General features: G+C 40.7%; 1 protein-coding gene across 2 annotated transcripts in view; it reads right to left on the bottom strand.

Moving 5' to 3' along the window:
- The window catches only part of RSPO2 (R-spondin 2), a 168,424-nt gene extending 153,759 nt beyond the window's left edge, over nt 1-14,665 (bottom strand). Inside the window, exons 1-2 of one of the 2 annotated variants that reach the window (XM_025394237.1) lie at nt 14,177-14,665; nt 13,523-13,785 (exon numbers count right to left, since the gene is read on the bottom strand). In XM_025394237.1, the coding sequence (XP_025250022.1) occupies nt 13,523-13,616 (94 nt within the window). In that variant the 5' untranslated portion in view covers nt 13,617-13,785; nt 14,177-14,665. Of the gene's footprint in view, nt 1-13,522; nt 13,786-13,903 lie in introns of both variants that reach the window. The other variant, XM_025394238.1, reaches the window with a different exon arrangement.
- Between the last annotated feature and the right edge of the window lie 1,752 nt (nt 14,666-16,417).

Below are 16,417 nucleotides of genomic sequence, written 5' to 3' on the forward strand. Positions count from 1 at the left end.
ATACAGTCTGTAGCTATATGCAGTGATCCTTCCTCTACTAAGCATTCCGCTTCTACTACCACTACTTGTTATATTAATAATTATTATTATAATAATATTCCACAGGGTTATGAAAATGAGGATTTAAAAGACTACAGGGTCTGATGCAAATGGTATTTGTTATGGGTTGCATCGAGTACTCAGAGAAGATATATTGAAGTCCTAATTCTCAATGCCTGTGAATGTGGCCTTATTTGCAAATAGGGTTTTTGCAGATGTAATCAAGTTAACATTAGGTTATTAAGGTGGGCCCTAATCTAATAGAACTGGTTTTCTGTCAAAAGAAATAAAACCAGAGCTAAGACAGCCACGTGAACATGGAAGCAGAGATTGGAATTCTACTGCTACAAGTCAAGGAACACCTGAGGCTACCAGAGGCTGGAAGAAACAAGGAAGACTCCTCCCCTAGGGTCTCAGAAAGAGCATGAACTTCCTTACATCTTGATTTTGGACTTTTAGCCTCCAGATGGTGAGAAAAGAAATTTCTGCTGTTTCACACCATCCAGTTTGTGGTACTTTGTCACAGCAGTCCTAGGAAATTAATACTGTATAATAACATGTGCTGCCAATGCACTTCTTAAAGTAATGACTCTAGAAAAGAATGTAAGATAGGCTAAGAGCCTTCATCTGGTTTATTCTTGAATCTAGGTAAATATTTCTCTTAATGCAATGAATTCTTTTTGCAATTACATTATATTATAACCTCAGAGTAAGTCAAAAATCAATGAGAAAACGTTGTGTCCAACATCCTATTCTTCCATTGTTGGGGGGTGTGTGTGTGTATTTGACACGGAGTCGGAGTCTCGCTCTGTCACCAGGCTGGAGTGCAGTGGCGCAATCTCAGCTCACTGCAACCTCTGCCTTCTGGGTTCAAGCGATTCTCCTGCCTTAGCCTCCCGAGTAGCTAGGACTACAGGTGTGTACCACCCCGCCCAGCTAATTTTTGTATTTTTAGCAGAGATGGGGTTTCACCATGTTGGCCAGGATGGTCTTGATCTCTTGACCTTGTGATCTGCCTGCCTAGGCCTCCCACAGTGCTGGGATTACAGATGTGAGCCACTGCGCCCAGCTAGTTCTTTGATTTTAAACAGTAAACTCTACATGTTTCTGGTTAAGATTTCATTTGTAAATTCATCTTGTCATTCCTAGCCATTGAGATCTTTTTGTAACCAGTCATCCCACATCCTAAATGTACTGTTCAACTTCATATTACGCAAAAGTGTGGTTGGTCTACCACCTGTCTTCAATGAAATCATTAAGAAAATATTGTTTCAGACAAGGCTGAAGACAGGATCCTTCTGTACACCCAGGATTCCCACAGAGTAGACATCAATCCATTACTCACCACTCTCTACCAAATGTAACTCAAGAAAGTAACTTAAGATGATATACTTGCATTTCTCTACCTTGTCTGAAAGGGTTTTTAAGTCCATTATGCCTTCATAGGTGCCAGATATTAAAACTTTGTCCAATACTTCTTTGTCTTCCAGTCTAGCAACCCATTAAAGAAAGCAAAATATCTGTCTGGCATAACCCATGTTGGTTATAGTTATATTGAAATCTCAAAGTTTCTTATAATGAAACATTTTACAAATTAACATCATGGTCATGTAAGAATTGAGGTATACACCTTCTTTCAGAAATTCATATTGAGTGTCAATATCTATCACATTATTACTGAAGTTTACAATAATGATGCAGAAGCATATGGTGCAGAATCTCAAGAAGCAATTTTAGCTGAGAGTGGTGGCACATGCCTGTCGTCTCAGCTACTTGGGAAGCTAAGGTGGGAAGATCACTTGAGCCCAGCCTGGGCAACACAGCAAGACCTCATCTCTTAAAGTAGTTTTGTTTAGTGTCCTATCTTCAGGAAGGAAGAGTCTTGTATTTTGAGTTCAAGCGGCTGTCAACAAGACTTTATATTTAAGTACCTATTAGATACCACATGCATTACAGATGGCTGTGTGGTGGCTCTTACGGTGTGAAAGGTCCTTAGAGTTCACTCTTGAGAGTGTTGTAAAGTCACCAGCTTTAAAACATTCTCAAGAGATGCTCTTTGCTGTTGGAAAGAGGCAGCTTCCAAAGTCAAAATTCCAAAGAAGGTTCTCTTCCATTAGTGGATAATTTTCTAAATATAAACTTTAATCTTCCTCTTCATAAAATACCTTCATTTTGCTTTAATTCCAAAAATTAATCACATTCATTTTTCACAGGATCAACCTCAAGTCTAAGAAAATGATCTTGTTCCTGCTCTTTCCTTTCCCTAGGTCCAGCCTGTCACATTTCTTAAACTTTTCTCTCTGAATTCAACAACAAAAAATGACTGCATGATGTGCAGAAGCTTGCCAAGCCTCCTGAACAGTTATTCATTTGAGTCAGTTTCAAATCAAAATCATGTTAAGATCACCCATAGTAGCTGCAAATAACTCCTCTGCATACAGAACAATTAAATTACACTAAACTCATGATTTGGGAAATCAGTTTTCAAGGGGTCGTTTCCAAAGTTCTAGATCAATTTTCAGGATAGTAGTATTTAAATGAGGGGAAAAAAGAACTTTCATAATTGACAGGATTCAGTCAAGAATCATATCAGCCACTGCTGATGTGACTTACTGACCACCAGGAGTGGTGCAAATGGCTTCTCTATCACCACAACAAACTAACCTCAACCCACTAATAGTGCTTCTGGTAACCACTGCTGTACACTTATCAGACACCAGTGGTTTTTCAAATTACGTAGTTTCTTGACCCTAACAAAGTTTCTCAATTACACTATGCTGGGTGAAGGAGGGTGGCCACAAGATGTCTTTCATCAGGGGAAGGAATGCTATGCATAGGACAGCTCTGATTTTTCTGAAGTCATCAGACACCAAGATCCTTGGATAAGTAAAAAAAAATGTTAAGCTAGTTTCTTCATTCCACTTACCCAAACTACAGCTATTCTCCCCCACTTCCTCATATCTCCTCAGAAGAGCCCAGAACTAACAAGCAAGAGTTTCTCAAAATTCCCTTAAACACACACACATCCGACGAAAGTGAACCTCTAGAACGTCATCAAGAAGCAAGTATCAAAATAAACATAAGTTCTTGTAGATGTTCTTCCACCTACGAGAACTACCCAGAAGATATGACAAGTTGAAGACCAGGACTGCCTTCTTTTAATGTCTATTTAGGTATGGTAACATGGGAGCTGCAGGAACAACTCTTCCCAATACTCTAGACCAGCAAGGTCTCTCATCCAGGGCAGAGTTTTTAAAGATCATCTATGACAGTAAAATAGCAGGGAATGACAGATACCATAGTTACCCCCCGAGAGTTATATTCTGGGGGATGGGCAGATAATATATCATTTGGTCATAGGACATTAATCCCCTATGATTCAGCTAAACTTCATGGGGAACGCACAGGAGGTCTGCCAGCTGAACCAACAGGGCAAAGTAAGTCTTCAAAATCTTGGAGGAGAAAGAGTGAATAACTAAACATGCAGTTTAATGACGACACAGCGCAGATCATTCAACATTAAAAAGCCTGCTTTTGACTACCAGGAAGAGGCATGAGAACACAGCATGTGAGGTGAAAAACAATGAGATGCCAGAGAATTTTTAAGCCCTAAGTCATACTTTATTACATAAGGGGGAATGAAAACTTAAAAATACTTTGGCTGGGTGACGGAGCGAGACTCAGTCAAAAAAAAAAAAAAAACTTTGGATTTTCAGAATATTAGACAATTTTCACAATTCTCAAAGGGCCAAAGTATGAGAGAAGCATCGAAATAAATAGGTCTCTCTACAAAGATTAAAGAATTTGAAAAACAATTAATTAGGAAGTATTAATTTGGAGTCATTTGGGCAACTCCAAACTTTACCAGTTGCTTAAATTTTAGAGCATTCATCTTATGGAACACATCTGAATTGAAAACATAAAATAAAACCAACTGATGCTTTTCAAAGTGGCTGCAGAAGCTGGAACCTACCTGCGTGTTAATTAAATCTGTAGCTTTCAACACCTGTGTCTCACAGATATTAAAATAGTGAGGTTGGTTCAGTTTGCCTCTTGGTGAGGTCTTGTCAAAAGGAGATTGGCGATCAAAACCAGAAATGTTCAGTAAGACCGAAAAGTTCTTTTTATTTGTTCCTTTGTTCTCTCTGTGATGACATCAAGATGATCACAGTGTCCATGGAGACAGCAGAGCAGGTTTCCCCCCTGAACCAATAGGGCAAAGCAAAGGAAGCACAAATCCCACAAAATTTCAGAGAACAAAGCATAGGGAAAAGAATGCAAAGTGTGCCCTCTATTGGTCCATGTGTTTTCATTGCTGAGGTGATTAGTTGGCAATTGTATCCAGCAACAGGAGAGAGACTAAGGCCATCATGACACAAAAATTCTAAAATGTGCTGACACAGAAACAAAGATCTAGCAGGAGCCCCCTTGGCCAGAATTGAAGAGTGCTAAGCCCCAGTTCTGGCCATTCTATGAACTGGCAGCATGATGCCTCAAGTCAGATCAATGCCAGCACCGCATGTCACCAGCTGGAAAGCTACAACAGCTATTTCTAAAACTATATATTAACTGTTTCCTTAATGAGATAAAAGTGAGATCACATGAGAAGTTTTAACAAAACCCCTATACTGTATATTTATGTTGTACTTTTATAAACTCTTTAGTGGGATGGAGAGAATTTAACAACTATTGTCTTTGAGTAAGGAATTACTTGCCAAGTAATTATTTACTGAAATAAATCTTGAGATAGTGCTTCCAATGTGGTTTCATATTGTCAAATATAAACATAGCAAATGGCTGAAAACTCACACAAGGAAAATAAATTTTTAGAAAACAAGTATCTATATCACTTTGAAGCAGTCATTTGGCATCATGCTAATTTGGAAGGTCCACCTCCTATTTTTTAAACCAATGCTGCTTAACCTATTGAAGGAAAGAGGTGAAACTTGGACTTCTTTGAGACTTTAGTGAAAGCTCTATATTGTCCTTCTACGCCACAAAAAGCAACAGAAATCAGAAAGCTTCTAATTTCAGAAAGCTTGCAAAAACCCTAGCCCTACCTCTGGACCCCAAGTTAAGAAACCCTTCTCAAAACAAATGTGCTGAACTGGATAACTTCTTTTTTATAAGTGCTCTTAATATCTTTCAGCAAGAGATGAAAATTGAAAAAGTTTTAAGTAAATTGTAGAAGGTTTTCTCCAAATGACTAGATGAGAAAGGCTACCTATAATCACTTTCTCTACATTTTAGAGTAAAAATAAGAAATATTTAATACCTTTGCTCTAACCCTTATTGTAACATGTGTGTTAAACACAAAATACACATACACACCAATACACACATACATGAACACATGTGCAGGCAAGTACACACATGCACACACACATTTGTTCTGGCTACTACAATGCTAGAAATGTTTCTATAATTCATATTCAAAAATAATTTTAAAAATTACCAATGCAGGTATGCAAAATTTTACTAAAATATACTTATGGTTCTACCCATCAATTACTCCACCCCTCAGCCTTCAGTTATTTAATATTCATTACTTCATTAGCATAATTATGAGTTGTAGGAAGTTCTGGGGCTCAATAAAAGTCTGTGGTCTGAAGAACTTTTGAATGGGTTCAAAGGGAATTTCTTTTCTTTGAATTAATGTTTATGTTGAAACATACCATGTACAGGAAAACTCAGTGAATTCAGGAAAGTTGAATTCTAGCTCTATTCTCTTAACTGTTAGTTTTAAAACCACACAGTTCTGTAAGCAGCTCACCTTCTGTATAAGTCAAACAGGTCCCACTTCATTCAAAGGACACTAAAATGTCAGTGTTCTCCTGGAAGGCACTACACAGAACTACGTGGTCTCTTCATATTTACAGAACTTGTTCTAAAATACACACACATCTGTGTGTCTCATGGGTATGTGCATGTAGCTATATTATACTAAAATCATAAATATAACTATGATTAAATTTTTCCTGTATTAACTTATATTATTAACATGAGTATCCTTTTAGAAGGCAAACACCACTTCCTTTTATTTTCTCCTAAATTATTATTCATTCATATGGTCAAACTGTTTGGGGATAAAAATCCTTTATTGCCCTTTTCTATAAAATAAGTATTTTTTAAAACATGGGTTACCAGCCAGTCACAGTGGCTCACACCTGTAATCCCACCACTTTGGGAGGCCAAGACGGGAGGATCGCCTGAGGTCAGGAGTTCAAGACCAGCCTGGCTAACATGGCAAAATCCCATCTCTACTAAAAATACAAAAATTAGCCGGGCATGGTATCAGGTATCTATAATCCCAGCTACTTGGGAAGCTGAGTCAGGAGAATCACTTGGACCCAGGAGGCGGAGATTCAGTGAGTCAAGATCGCAACAGTGCACTCCAGCCTGGGTGACAAGAGCTAAATTCTGTCTCAAAAAAAAAAAAGTGTTACCCCACCACCACCAGTTTTCTCTACCCTACCCACAAATCACCTGTCACTTGGAATACTCCATCATTCAAATAACAAACAAGTATACAGACACTAGTGTACTCTGAGAAATTCTGAAATAATCAGAAGAGACTTCAGAATGAGTACTTGGCTGGGGATGCTTTTATACCTCAGGTTTTTTTTTTAATTTTTATTTAAATTATAAAGAATTATAAATGATGAGAATACCCATAATATTTAATCATTCCAACTTCAACTATGTGCAAACAACTTCGATTTAAAAAAAAAAAAAAAAAAAAAAAAAAACACCATTTCTCATTAAGTCACCAAAATAATTTTAAGGGCAAACAACAAAAATCTCATATACAATGACGTTTTGTTCCACTACATTTTGTGGAGAAAGCACTCTAAAAGGTCTAGCTTGAGGAGTACAAAGATAAATGTACCGTAGTTCTGCCTAAGAGAAGCTTAAAATATGACACATAAGGCAAGATAACCAGAAAAAAAGGAAAAATAAGAGTCCTGTAAGAGTAGCCCAGAAAGCTAAGAAACTATGAGGGAATAATTTATTTTGGCTTTAGAAAGGAAGGCAGAAAATTCTAGGAAGGCTTCACAGAAGCAGTGGCATTTTAGGTGGTCGCCACGCCACACACATGCTCAACAGCGCAAGAGCTTAAAAACACATGGCTTGCCTAGAAATGAAGTAATCTGGGATAGCTTAAGTGAAGTGTGCTTTCAAGGTGGTGGAAGGTTGAAAGCAGGCTGTGGTCAGATGGTGGGAAACGATGACTGCTACAGAAGAGGCTGGTGTTTATTCTGCAATCAATATGGAGGTCTGGGAGGTTTGGGGTTTATTAGCAGAGAAGTAATATGATCAGATCTGTGGTGGAGAAAAATGGAATGTGGCAGCATTGTAAGGGATGGAGCATCGTAAGTGGATTGAAGTAGATGCTGGAGGATGAGGAGTCTATAAGGGCCTGAGCTAGGAAACACCTTTGGGAATGGAAAGGATGAGATGGATATAAGCTCACTAATCCGATATAGTTTAGGCAAGAATAAAATGATAAAGAGGCAACAGAAAAGTCAAAGACTATAGCAAGGCTCCCAGTCTGGGCACCCAGAACTCCATGGATAAAAATAAAGAATACAAGCAGAGGAACACATTTGGGAGGGGACACAAAAGAGGAAGTGAATTGTCAAGTTTGAGTATGCATGGAATATCTATCCATATTGGCAGTAGTTGGGAGACCTGAGTGTAGGATAATCTGAAGCTAAAAAAGAAAAAGAAAAGAAAAGAAAAATTGAGCCTAGAATTAAAGGACTTTATGTAGAAATGAAAATTCAAGAAACAGGGATGGGTAAAATTCCCCAAGGAAATGAATAAAGGTGAAGAAACACTAGTCTACATTCTCAATGAGACTAGTGTAGTGTCACTGGCCAAAGGAAAGAGGTGATAAGATATCACCATAGGAACAAGTCCCAGAGGACTGTACCAATGCTGGACTTGGAAATGAGGTGAGTATGACTGGCCATTAAGAAACCCCTTTCTAAAATCTCTGTACCTTACACTCAATTTCACTGTGAACCTAAAAGCACTCTAAAAATAAGTCTAACGTTTATAAACTTTTAATATTTTTCTTTTTTGTTAATTTCTGTGAAGGCATAAAAATATCTTTAAAGAAAAGAAAATCTTTTTATTAAAAGGGTGACGGTAGAAGCCAAATAGTAACAGATTGAAGAGTGAATGAAACAGGATTATCAAGCCAGAGAAGGGAATAGAAGAAGTGAAGGAAAGCAGAAGAGATTGGAAAGCAGTGTGAAGAGGGAGGAAATAAGGAATTTTGGGATTAGAGGAACAGCAGCATGCTTGAAATAAGGGTGACTGACACAGAAGGGTCCTAGAGGTAAGAACAGGTGGAAGGTGGGCTTTGGAAAGAGTAAAAACACTATCCTTACCCAATCTTATTCTCATTCTCTCCCTGCCACCCCCTTTCCCACCCACTCCCATCTTTTCATCTTGTCGAAGAGAAAGATGAAAAGGACTAGAAAAAAATGAGTGAAAAATCTTTTAGTTCTGAAATCCCGATCCTCCATAATTATACCATCCTCGTCGCTTTCCCTATACACACACCCATATATACAGGTATGCATATATACCTTCCCTAATATGTATAATATACATTATGTATACACTTTAGTATTAATTAGCATGTTTTCTACTTATTCTGGATGAACACATGAAAATGTATAAATATAGATATACAACACTGTCTTCACCTGATCAGCCCTTGATTGCTGCAGTTAATGGAGAAAAAATAAGCTTCATGGTATCTTAAATACTGAAATTTTAAAACTTTGTCATCCCAAAGTCTATCACCTCCTTTTATCATAGTTATCAAGCTTATATCAAATAAAATCTGTCTGTCCCCTATTTCCTGCACTTGGGATGGATAAGGATACGTATTTCCAAAAGAAATAGTTTAAACACAGTCAGTAAGTTGGAAGGAAAGAACTACGCTGGATATTCCACAAACTGGCCAGTTTGTCTCTAAATAAATCAAGAGGTGGCTTTGCATTAAGGAACTAGAAGTGTCATTTCCAACTTGTGATTTCTGTGAATATTGGATTCTACCCAAGCTGGATTTTAAAAGCAAATAAAGAAAGCCCAGGGCCTAGGGGAATGTCACCTATTCTGAATCACTTCCAAATTTCTGTGGCAAAATAAGGTGTTAGTTTGAGCACAGCAACTTTCTGACCTCTCTGTACTAGTAAGACCCTGCCTTAAAAAATTATGCAGTTATGTCGGAAGACAAAGCAGCCAATCAAAATAGAGAAAAGAAAAGAAAGAACATGTTTATTTTGCAAAGTTAAACATCACATCAGCTTTTCTGAAATACTTTGGAACTTAAAGTAAGCGAGCATACAAAATGTGTTTTGAAACTTTTTCATCTAACTGTAGGTTAGTATGTTCCATGTGTCATTTTGTATTTTGAAAGAATATCAGGAAAAATAAACTATTTAAGAAGTACTTGTAAAAAAAAATCTTCCAATCTCGTCAATAAATTTTTAAGAACACAAACATAAATTAATTTAGCTCTATAACGTTTAAGAGAAAATGTTTACTTTTTCCAGCCTCAGTTACCAGAAACATGCCACACTATTTGTGATAAACCCTTCCTTTTTATGGAAGAAGCTAAGTCTAATTTTGTGAAATGAGGAGTTATCAGAGGAAGGAGAAGCTGAGGATTCAATGTGGAAAAGGCTACAGCAGGAAACACCTGTCATAGCACGCCCCCTGCCATCAGACCACCAGAAACATGAATTATACATTTAGAAACCTTGCTGCATTGAGAATTTTATCAAGAAGTTTTCATAAATCCCTGGTTAAAATATCACAAGGTATAAAAATAGAATGAGGGAGATATAAGATTAAGTCATTACATGCCATGCTTGAGAAATTCCAGGAGACCACAATAAAGTTATGATTTGTCTATCCACCTTTCAGTAATTCAGCCTGAAATGTGGCTTACGACCATTCCAAAAAATGAAAGTAATCAAATAACTCCACTTACCATATAAATCAATCATAAGTGGTCTCCAGACCAAGATAGACAGTAGGGGTTAACAATAGCCAATCATGACTATTTTGAAGGGGGAGTCAGGGAGACAAATCTTAATATGTTACATGGAGAGGAAAATAAGGGTTGTCAATAAGCTTTACAAAATGTTGGCATGTGTCTCCCCCTCTCTAAAAGATATTCATTGTCAGTATTGTATTGTGTTTGTGTCTAACTTTTAAAAATTATTGCAACCAGGCCCCATTAGTGACTATCAAATGCATTTTTATAATTTTTCAAAATAAGGGGAAGAAAATATGGTAGGTGGGTAGTGTTATTGTTCGTGATGATCTCCCCCATTTGAAGTTTTGTCCAAAAGTAGAGAAGGTCAAAATTCTATTTTCTCAATCTTCTGGCTATATTCTGAAATAAAATATACCGTTAAATGATATATTTGCTCTCCATTCCAAACTGGATGCAATTGATTTTAACTGACTAAATTATCTAATCTCTGCCAAGAATTTTATTTCATTAAGAAAATGATATTATGGAGCATGTGAGATCATAGCGCAGACTAAACATAATGCCAAAGGAGTTCGGAGAATGCTCCACACTGAAGGTTTGATTATTTGCAGATGGAATATGGGAAAAAAAAAAGAATAAGGTCCCAGGGGTAAGCCTAACCAATCCTGGTACCACTGCCACCTACCTTGTAGCACAAAAGCCAAGAAAATAACTAATTTTCCAAGCTACAACACCTTTTTGAAAAAATACCAATTACTTTTCTTCCTGGAAAATAATACTTAACTGACACTATCCAAAACAAAGGGGAAAAAGGGAAATGTTGGTACCACATAGGCCCTAACATGTCAACTGTCACTGCTGACATGATTTGGCCAGTAGTCAAGCATTCACTGAGGAACTAATTGAAATCAATCTTTTTGGGGAAAGCCAATTGTTTGGTATGCACAACAATTGGTGTAGGATCAATCAGTGGACATGAGATCAATTAAAACCAGCTTAAGTTTGTGAAGAGGGACAATTCACACAACTTGAGTTAGATCTCTATTCATTTCAATACTCTCACAATGCAATCCTTAAGCTTCCTTGCAAAGCAGAAAAGCTACTATCACCCTACACTGTCTGGCCAGCCCTTTAAGTAGTTCCACTTTTAATTAAAAACACAGTACACCCTTTGTTGGTACAGATAGTGTGGTCACTTTTAAGGACCACAGTTATTTTAACCAGAAACTTGGGATTTGTAAAGGGACATCTGTTGAGAAGAAGAAGAAGAAAAAAAAAAAAACTTTGATAGTTTTTTACACCCTTACCAATTTACACGTTCTTGAAAGCATTTGAATTTTATTAAATCGAAAGGTTGATTTGGCACAAGCTACTACTGCACAGTTTAGAGTTAGAATGTCAGTGCTTTGGGATGTGGATGGTAATCGTTACAAAAGACTCTGCTATTTGAGATAAATAGGTTCTGCTTCAGATACCTTAGAAGGCATAGGAAGATTCTTAGAGATGGCACTGCAGAGAAGGCATGCAGTATCCCTTCTGGCCACAGGAGTGCTGTAATGTCCTTTTCCACCAAACAGCATCTCTGCATTAAGTTCTACTAAAACAATATGCTTAGTTCTTCCCCACTCAACCACAATGGGACAGGCAGTGTGGATCAGAAAGCTATCACTGAATTAGTAAGTCATCTAATAAGGATCTGGGCAAAGGATTTTAGATATTTCTATATTTTGCAGACTTCAAGCACTTTAGTTTTTCTAAGTAGACTGCAGCTTTGACTTATAAAAAGAGGAAAAGCCTCTCCAAACGCTTTTGACCATAGTGTAATCAAAAATTGCTGGCTCTGCCGAATACTCGAAAGAAAGTACTGGGATTGAGAAAGGAATCAGTTAGGAGGGGAGGAGAGAGGAGATGAAAAGGGGCTTTTTCAAGGCAAGTATCAATATCAAACTTTCATGGCCTTTGGGAAGAAATTTCTAGTATTTTTAAGTAGAATAATTTCTGAAAATAAACAATTTCCAAAAGTCAGAAATCGGGGGAGAGGGAGGGAGAGAAGTTGGAGAGGGTTTATCCTTACCAGCCGCAGATACAGAGACAGTTGAAGCGCAGGGACTACAGAAGTCGCACACCGTCAGTTATTTGGAGCTCTGCCCTCAGGTGGGCCAATCTCTAGCTCTACCCCAGGTGAGAACAGCTTAACAATGTCCTAAAAAGCCATCAAAAAACTAAGGTTCGGAAAGTCCTCACTAAAATCTGGATGCAGGACCGGAGTTTACATACAATGAGTTATAAACAAATCACGTCACAGGTCCAGTGAGACGTTTACATTTTGGAGAAGAAGAGAAAGTCAAGATTCATGAACCCAGCGACAAATTCTAATTGCGCAAAAGTCCAAAGTGGCAAAGTGCCGGATGAAAATAGACAGCTCTCACCATGTCCCTGGGAAGCGGCTGCTGCGTACCTTTCCTGCGCGGGTAATTCGATGTGCGTGTGGTGGATGGTTTATGTTTAAATCCCCCCAGAAAATTGAATCGTGTCTAGCCGCCCTTCTTCTAAAATGCACTTGGATTAGTTGCATCTCCAGCAGACTCCGAGACAGAAATATGCACTAAATCTGCGGGAAAGCGAGTTCCCAGAAACCTTTCTGGAGGCTTCCACCCGCCTTCTCCGCTACGCACAAGTGATGGAGAGGAAGGGAGCAGTTAAAAAGCCGCAAGTGAATTTCATTGAGAACAGAAGCCTCCACCGGTGTAGCTGCTTTTGCAAAGCAAATGGAGAGAGCAAAGTGGGGCCTGTTTTAAAAACAAACCTCCCAGAAAACCAGCGCGGGAATGAAAGTTCCCATCTCGTCGCAGGTTCCAGAAAAAAGATCTGTTTGCCTTTTTCTGGAAATGGAGGTCCTCCCCCTCGACTTGGTACCCCTCCCCAAGCTCCGGAATACAGACACACGCGTGGGCACACCCACACACCACACACACACACACACACACACTGTGCTAGGTCAAGTCCAAAGAGATCTGAGGCCGGGTTTGGGGCGCACGTGGATGGGGAAGGCAAAACAAATGGGCTACAGGGAAGATGGTTAAGAGGACAGAGAGAACAACGACCAAAAAAAAAAAACTGCATGCCAAATAAGAAATACGTTCTAAAGAGACAAGTTCAGGTGAGGAGGTGGGGCAGCGAACATGAGTGCGGACCGCACGACTTGGCCCTGAGCGCCCGAGTGGCGCCCAGCTCGCCCAGCTCCCAGCGCGTCTCGCTCCGGCTCCCTGCGCCTCCAGGGTACAGAAACACGGAGTGTTCTGTAGAGCTCCAGGGTCCTAAAGGTGGGGAGTGGGGACCCGCAAAAGCTGGGGTGGAGAGCACAGCCCTGCCCATCTGAGTCCCTGGAGCCAGGGCGTGAGTGAGCACCGCCACAAGCCACCCCTGAAGCCCACACACCTTTGGCAGAGAGAGACCCACCTCGCTTACTGCGTCTCCATCGGTTGCCTTGGCAGTGGCTGTAATCCATGCAGTTCAGAATGATGAGGGCAAAGGAGAAAAGGCGAAACTGCATCTGGACGGTCGGGCGGGGGAGAGACGCCTCTCAAAGTCTAGGAACTGGAGGGCTAGCCCAAAGAGCCGGCGCCGGCCGCGCTGCTGGGGAGGACTCAGAGGGAGACTCGCCACTCACCCCCGGGCCGCACCGGTCAGTTCAGCGCGATCAGCATCTCTCCGCCACGAACCTGAGAGATGAGGGAAGCGAAAACAGGGTGTGTGGGGGATGGAGAGAGCCCCGGAGAGGCAGCTGCGCCTTCGCGCGTCCCAATTTAAAGAAGAGAGGGAAGGAGGAAGCGAACCCACTGCGTAGCACGAGCCGCGGAGCGGCTTAATCCAGAGCAGGCAGCTGCGGACAAGTTGGAGAGGAAGGTGATTACAATCAGTGAATTAGCAACCTCTGCCGAGCCCTAAGCTCCAACCCGGGGGCATAGGGCGTTGTGCGGGCGCTCCGAGGAAAGGAAAAAGCTCCAAAGACACTGGGAGTACAGGGCTAAAAGAACGCTCTTAGGCCATTTGGAGTCCACGGCAGGGTACCCAAGCGCTGCGGCTGCGGCTGTCTTGGGGTGGGTTGCCTACCGTGCGCACGTCTCGGGCGGCGCGGCCTCCCTAGGCGCGGTGCTCCATGCCGGGCTCGGGAAGCGAGCCGCTTGGTTAGCACGTGGGCTGGGGAAAAGTTTGCCGAGACCGGCCGGGAGCGCCTGGCAGCTCCGGGATTCCAGCGGCCGCCACGGTGTTGGCGGCGCCGGGCAGAAGCGCGGAGCAGCGGGTGCAGCCACTGGGATGCTCCGTCCCCGCCCGCGAGCGCTGTCCCCGGGCTAGGGGTGCGCCGGCTCTCACTCTCTACGTCCCTAACCAATTGTGTCGCTTCCTGCGCTTTCTCCACGCTCACTTCACAGCTAAGATTTCGTTCTTTCCGAGCTGTAGAAGGCAGAACGCTCCCGGGAGGACGAAGTGATCCGAAGGGATGTGGCTAGCGCACTTTCCGATGGAGATGCAGACTGGCTGAGGCTCGGGATGCTTCTATAAGTAGGTGGTGCTGTGGTCCAAGGCATCTAAGTCTAGGCTGCCTTGGAGTTCCTGGGTCCTAAAGCCAGAAACGCCCCGGTTTCCCTGAGGTCCTAAAGAACGTTGACCAGCCAACAGCTCGCCTAACTCCGGGCGAATCCTCTTCGGGCTTTCCAAAGTGCGAGGGATAAAGAGTAGCTGGGATGGAGACGCCCCCTGACCTTGCTGGGTCCCAGAACCCGGCTGTTCACCCCCAAGGAGTCCTCTCCAGAGCTCTAAGGTCAGTTCCAACAGCAGCGCCAACCTTTCTGCAGGGGGATCTGACTGAAGGACTGATGACTCCTTTAAAGCTTTGCAATATACCACACCTCTGCCACTTTTTAATTTACATCTTGTCCATGTTTTGCAGGAAGGTATGGTAGCCGGCTGAAATTATTCATAAAATGCGCCCCCACTTTGAGGAGTGAGATGGGTATTCCCGATAGCTTTCGCTCATCCTCAGAACTGTTATTTACTTTGTTTCTCCTCCAGTAAAACTAACAAAAACCTGTGATCCATTGCCTGAAGTACTCAAGAAGTTGGGGCCTTGATTCTTTAAAAATAATTTTTAAAAGTTCACTTCCCACTAAAGTATTTTTCATTCTTAATCCTCCTCTCTCCTCCTCCCATTTCCAAAGTCTCCTGAATTAAACTTTTAGGTGCTCTGGGTTTGGGGGAAATATTCTGTTTAACAAAGTGTTACATTAAATAGACTTGATGCCATCCAATTTCATTCTAGTGAAATCTGTCCTGCATTCACTATTGTAGGAAAAAAATGTATGTATTCCTTAAGCAAAAGATAAGAATTTATGCCACTAACCGTTGGCAGTATGAATGTCTATAGATATGCCCACAGTTACCATATTATTATGATAGCATTTTATACTAAATTCCCTTTTCTATTCCTTGTTTCAGAAGATGTTCAGAAATTTGATGACTTAAAAGACAATCATATAAAAAGAATATTGCAGTACTCATATTTATTTACTATTCTATTATTGCCTATTCTTAACTATTTTACAGACTCACAATTACATAGTGGTATTTATGTGCTAAGAACTTCAGCAGTGTGCCTTTGATGCATGCCTGAGAACACCCAAGTAAATCTGAGTTGAGGTCATTGGTCCCATTTCATAGATAAGAAAATCCAGCCCTGAGACTGGCCCACAGGGCGCAAAGAGAGTTGACAAAACACATTTCAGAAACAGTGGATCTGTTTCTTGACTTTTGAGTCCTTGATTTTTATCACAGAATTTGGAAGCAATTGGAAACATTTCAGTGTAGGGAGTGGCCCCCGGTGTTTGGCATAACTTGATATTTCTTGATCATCTTGTTATCATGCTGAATATCTCTTCAGCACCATAAATACTACTTCTTTCCAAATATAGTCGTATATGCACATAACAAATGAATTGTACTTATAAAGGAGTTAAATCTATGGGAGAAAGGAAGTCTTCCCTAAGTAAGCCCCCCTGCCTCCTTGCAAGGCTTTGAGATCTGTTCCAGATAAATGGTAATCAGTGTCCTTTAAAATATTTAAAGGCAAAAGTAAACACAAGACCAAGCAGATCTAGCACTACCATTAATCACCTGGGTCACTTTGGGCAATTTTCTTAGTCTCAGTTTCCTTGGCAGTATTTTTAGGAAATCTGCCCAAGGTCTCTTTCACTTCTACGTGTTCTGGTTTACAATCAATTTTCTATTTTTACTAGGAAGTTTGCTGTGGTATCTAACCAGTGTGAGGGCAAACTCATCAGTGATGGTTCTTTGTGT

This window comes from Theropithecus gelada, chromosome 8 (assembly GCF_003255815.1).
Source record: "Theropithecus gelada isolate Dixy chromosome 8, Tgel_1.0, whole genome shotgun sequence".
NCBI classification, from domain to species: domain Eukaryota; kingdom Metazoa; phylum Chordata; class Mammalia; order Primates; family Cercopithecidae; genus Theropithecus; species Theropithecus gelada.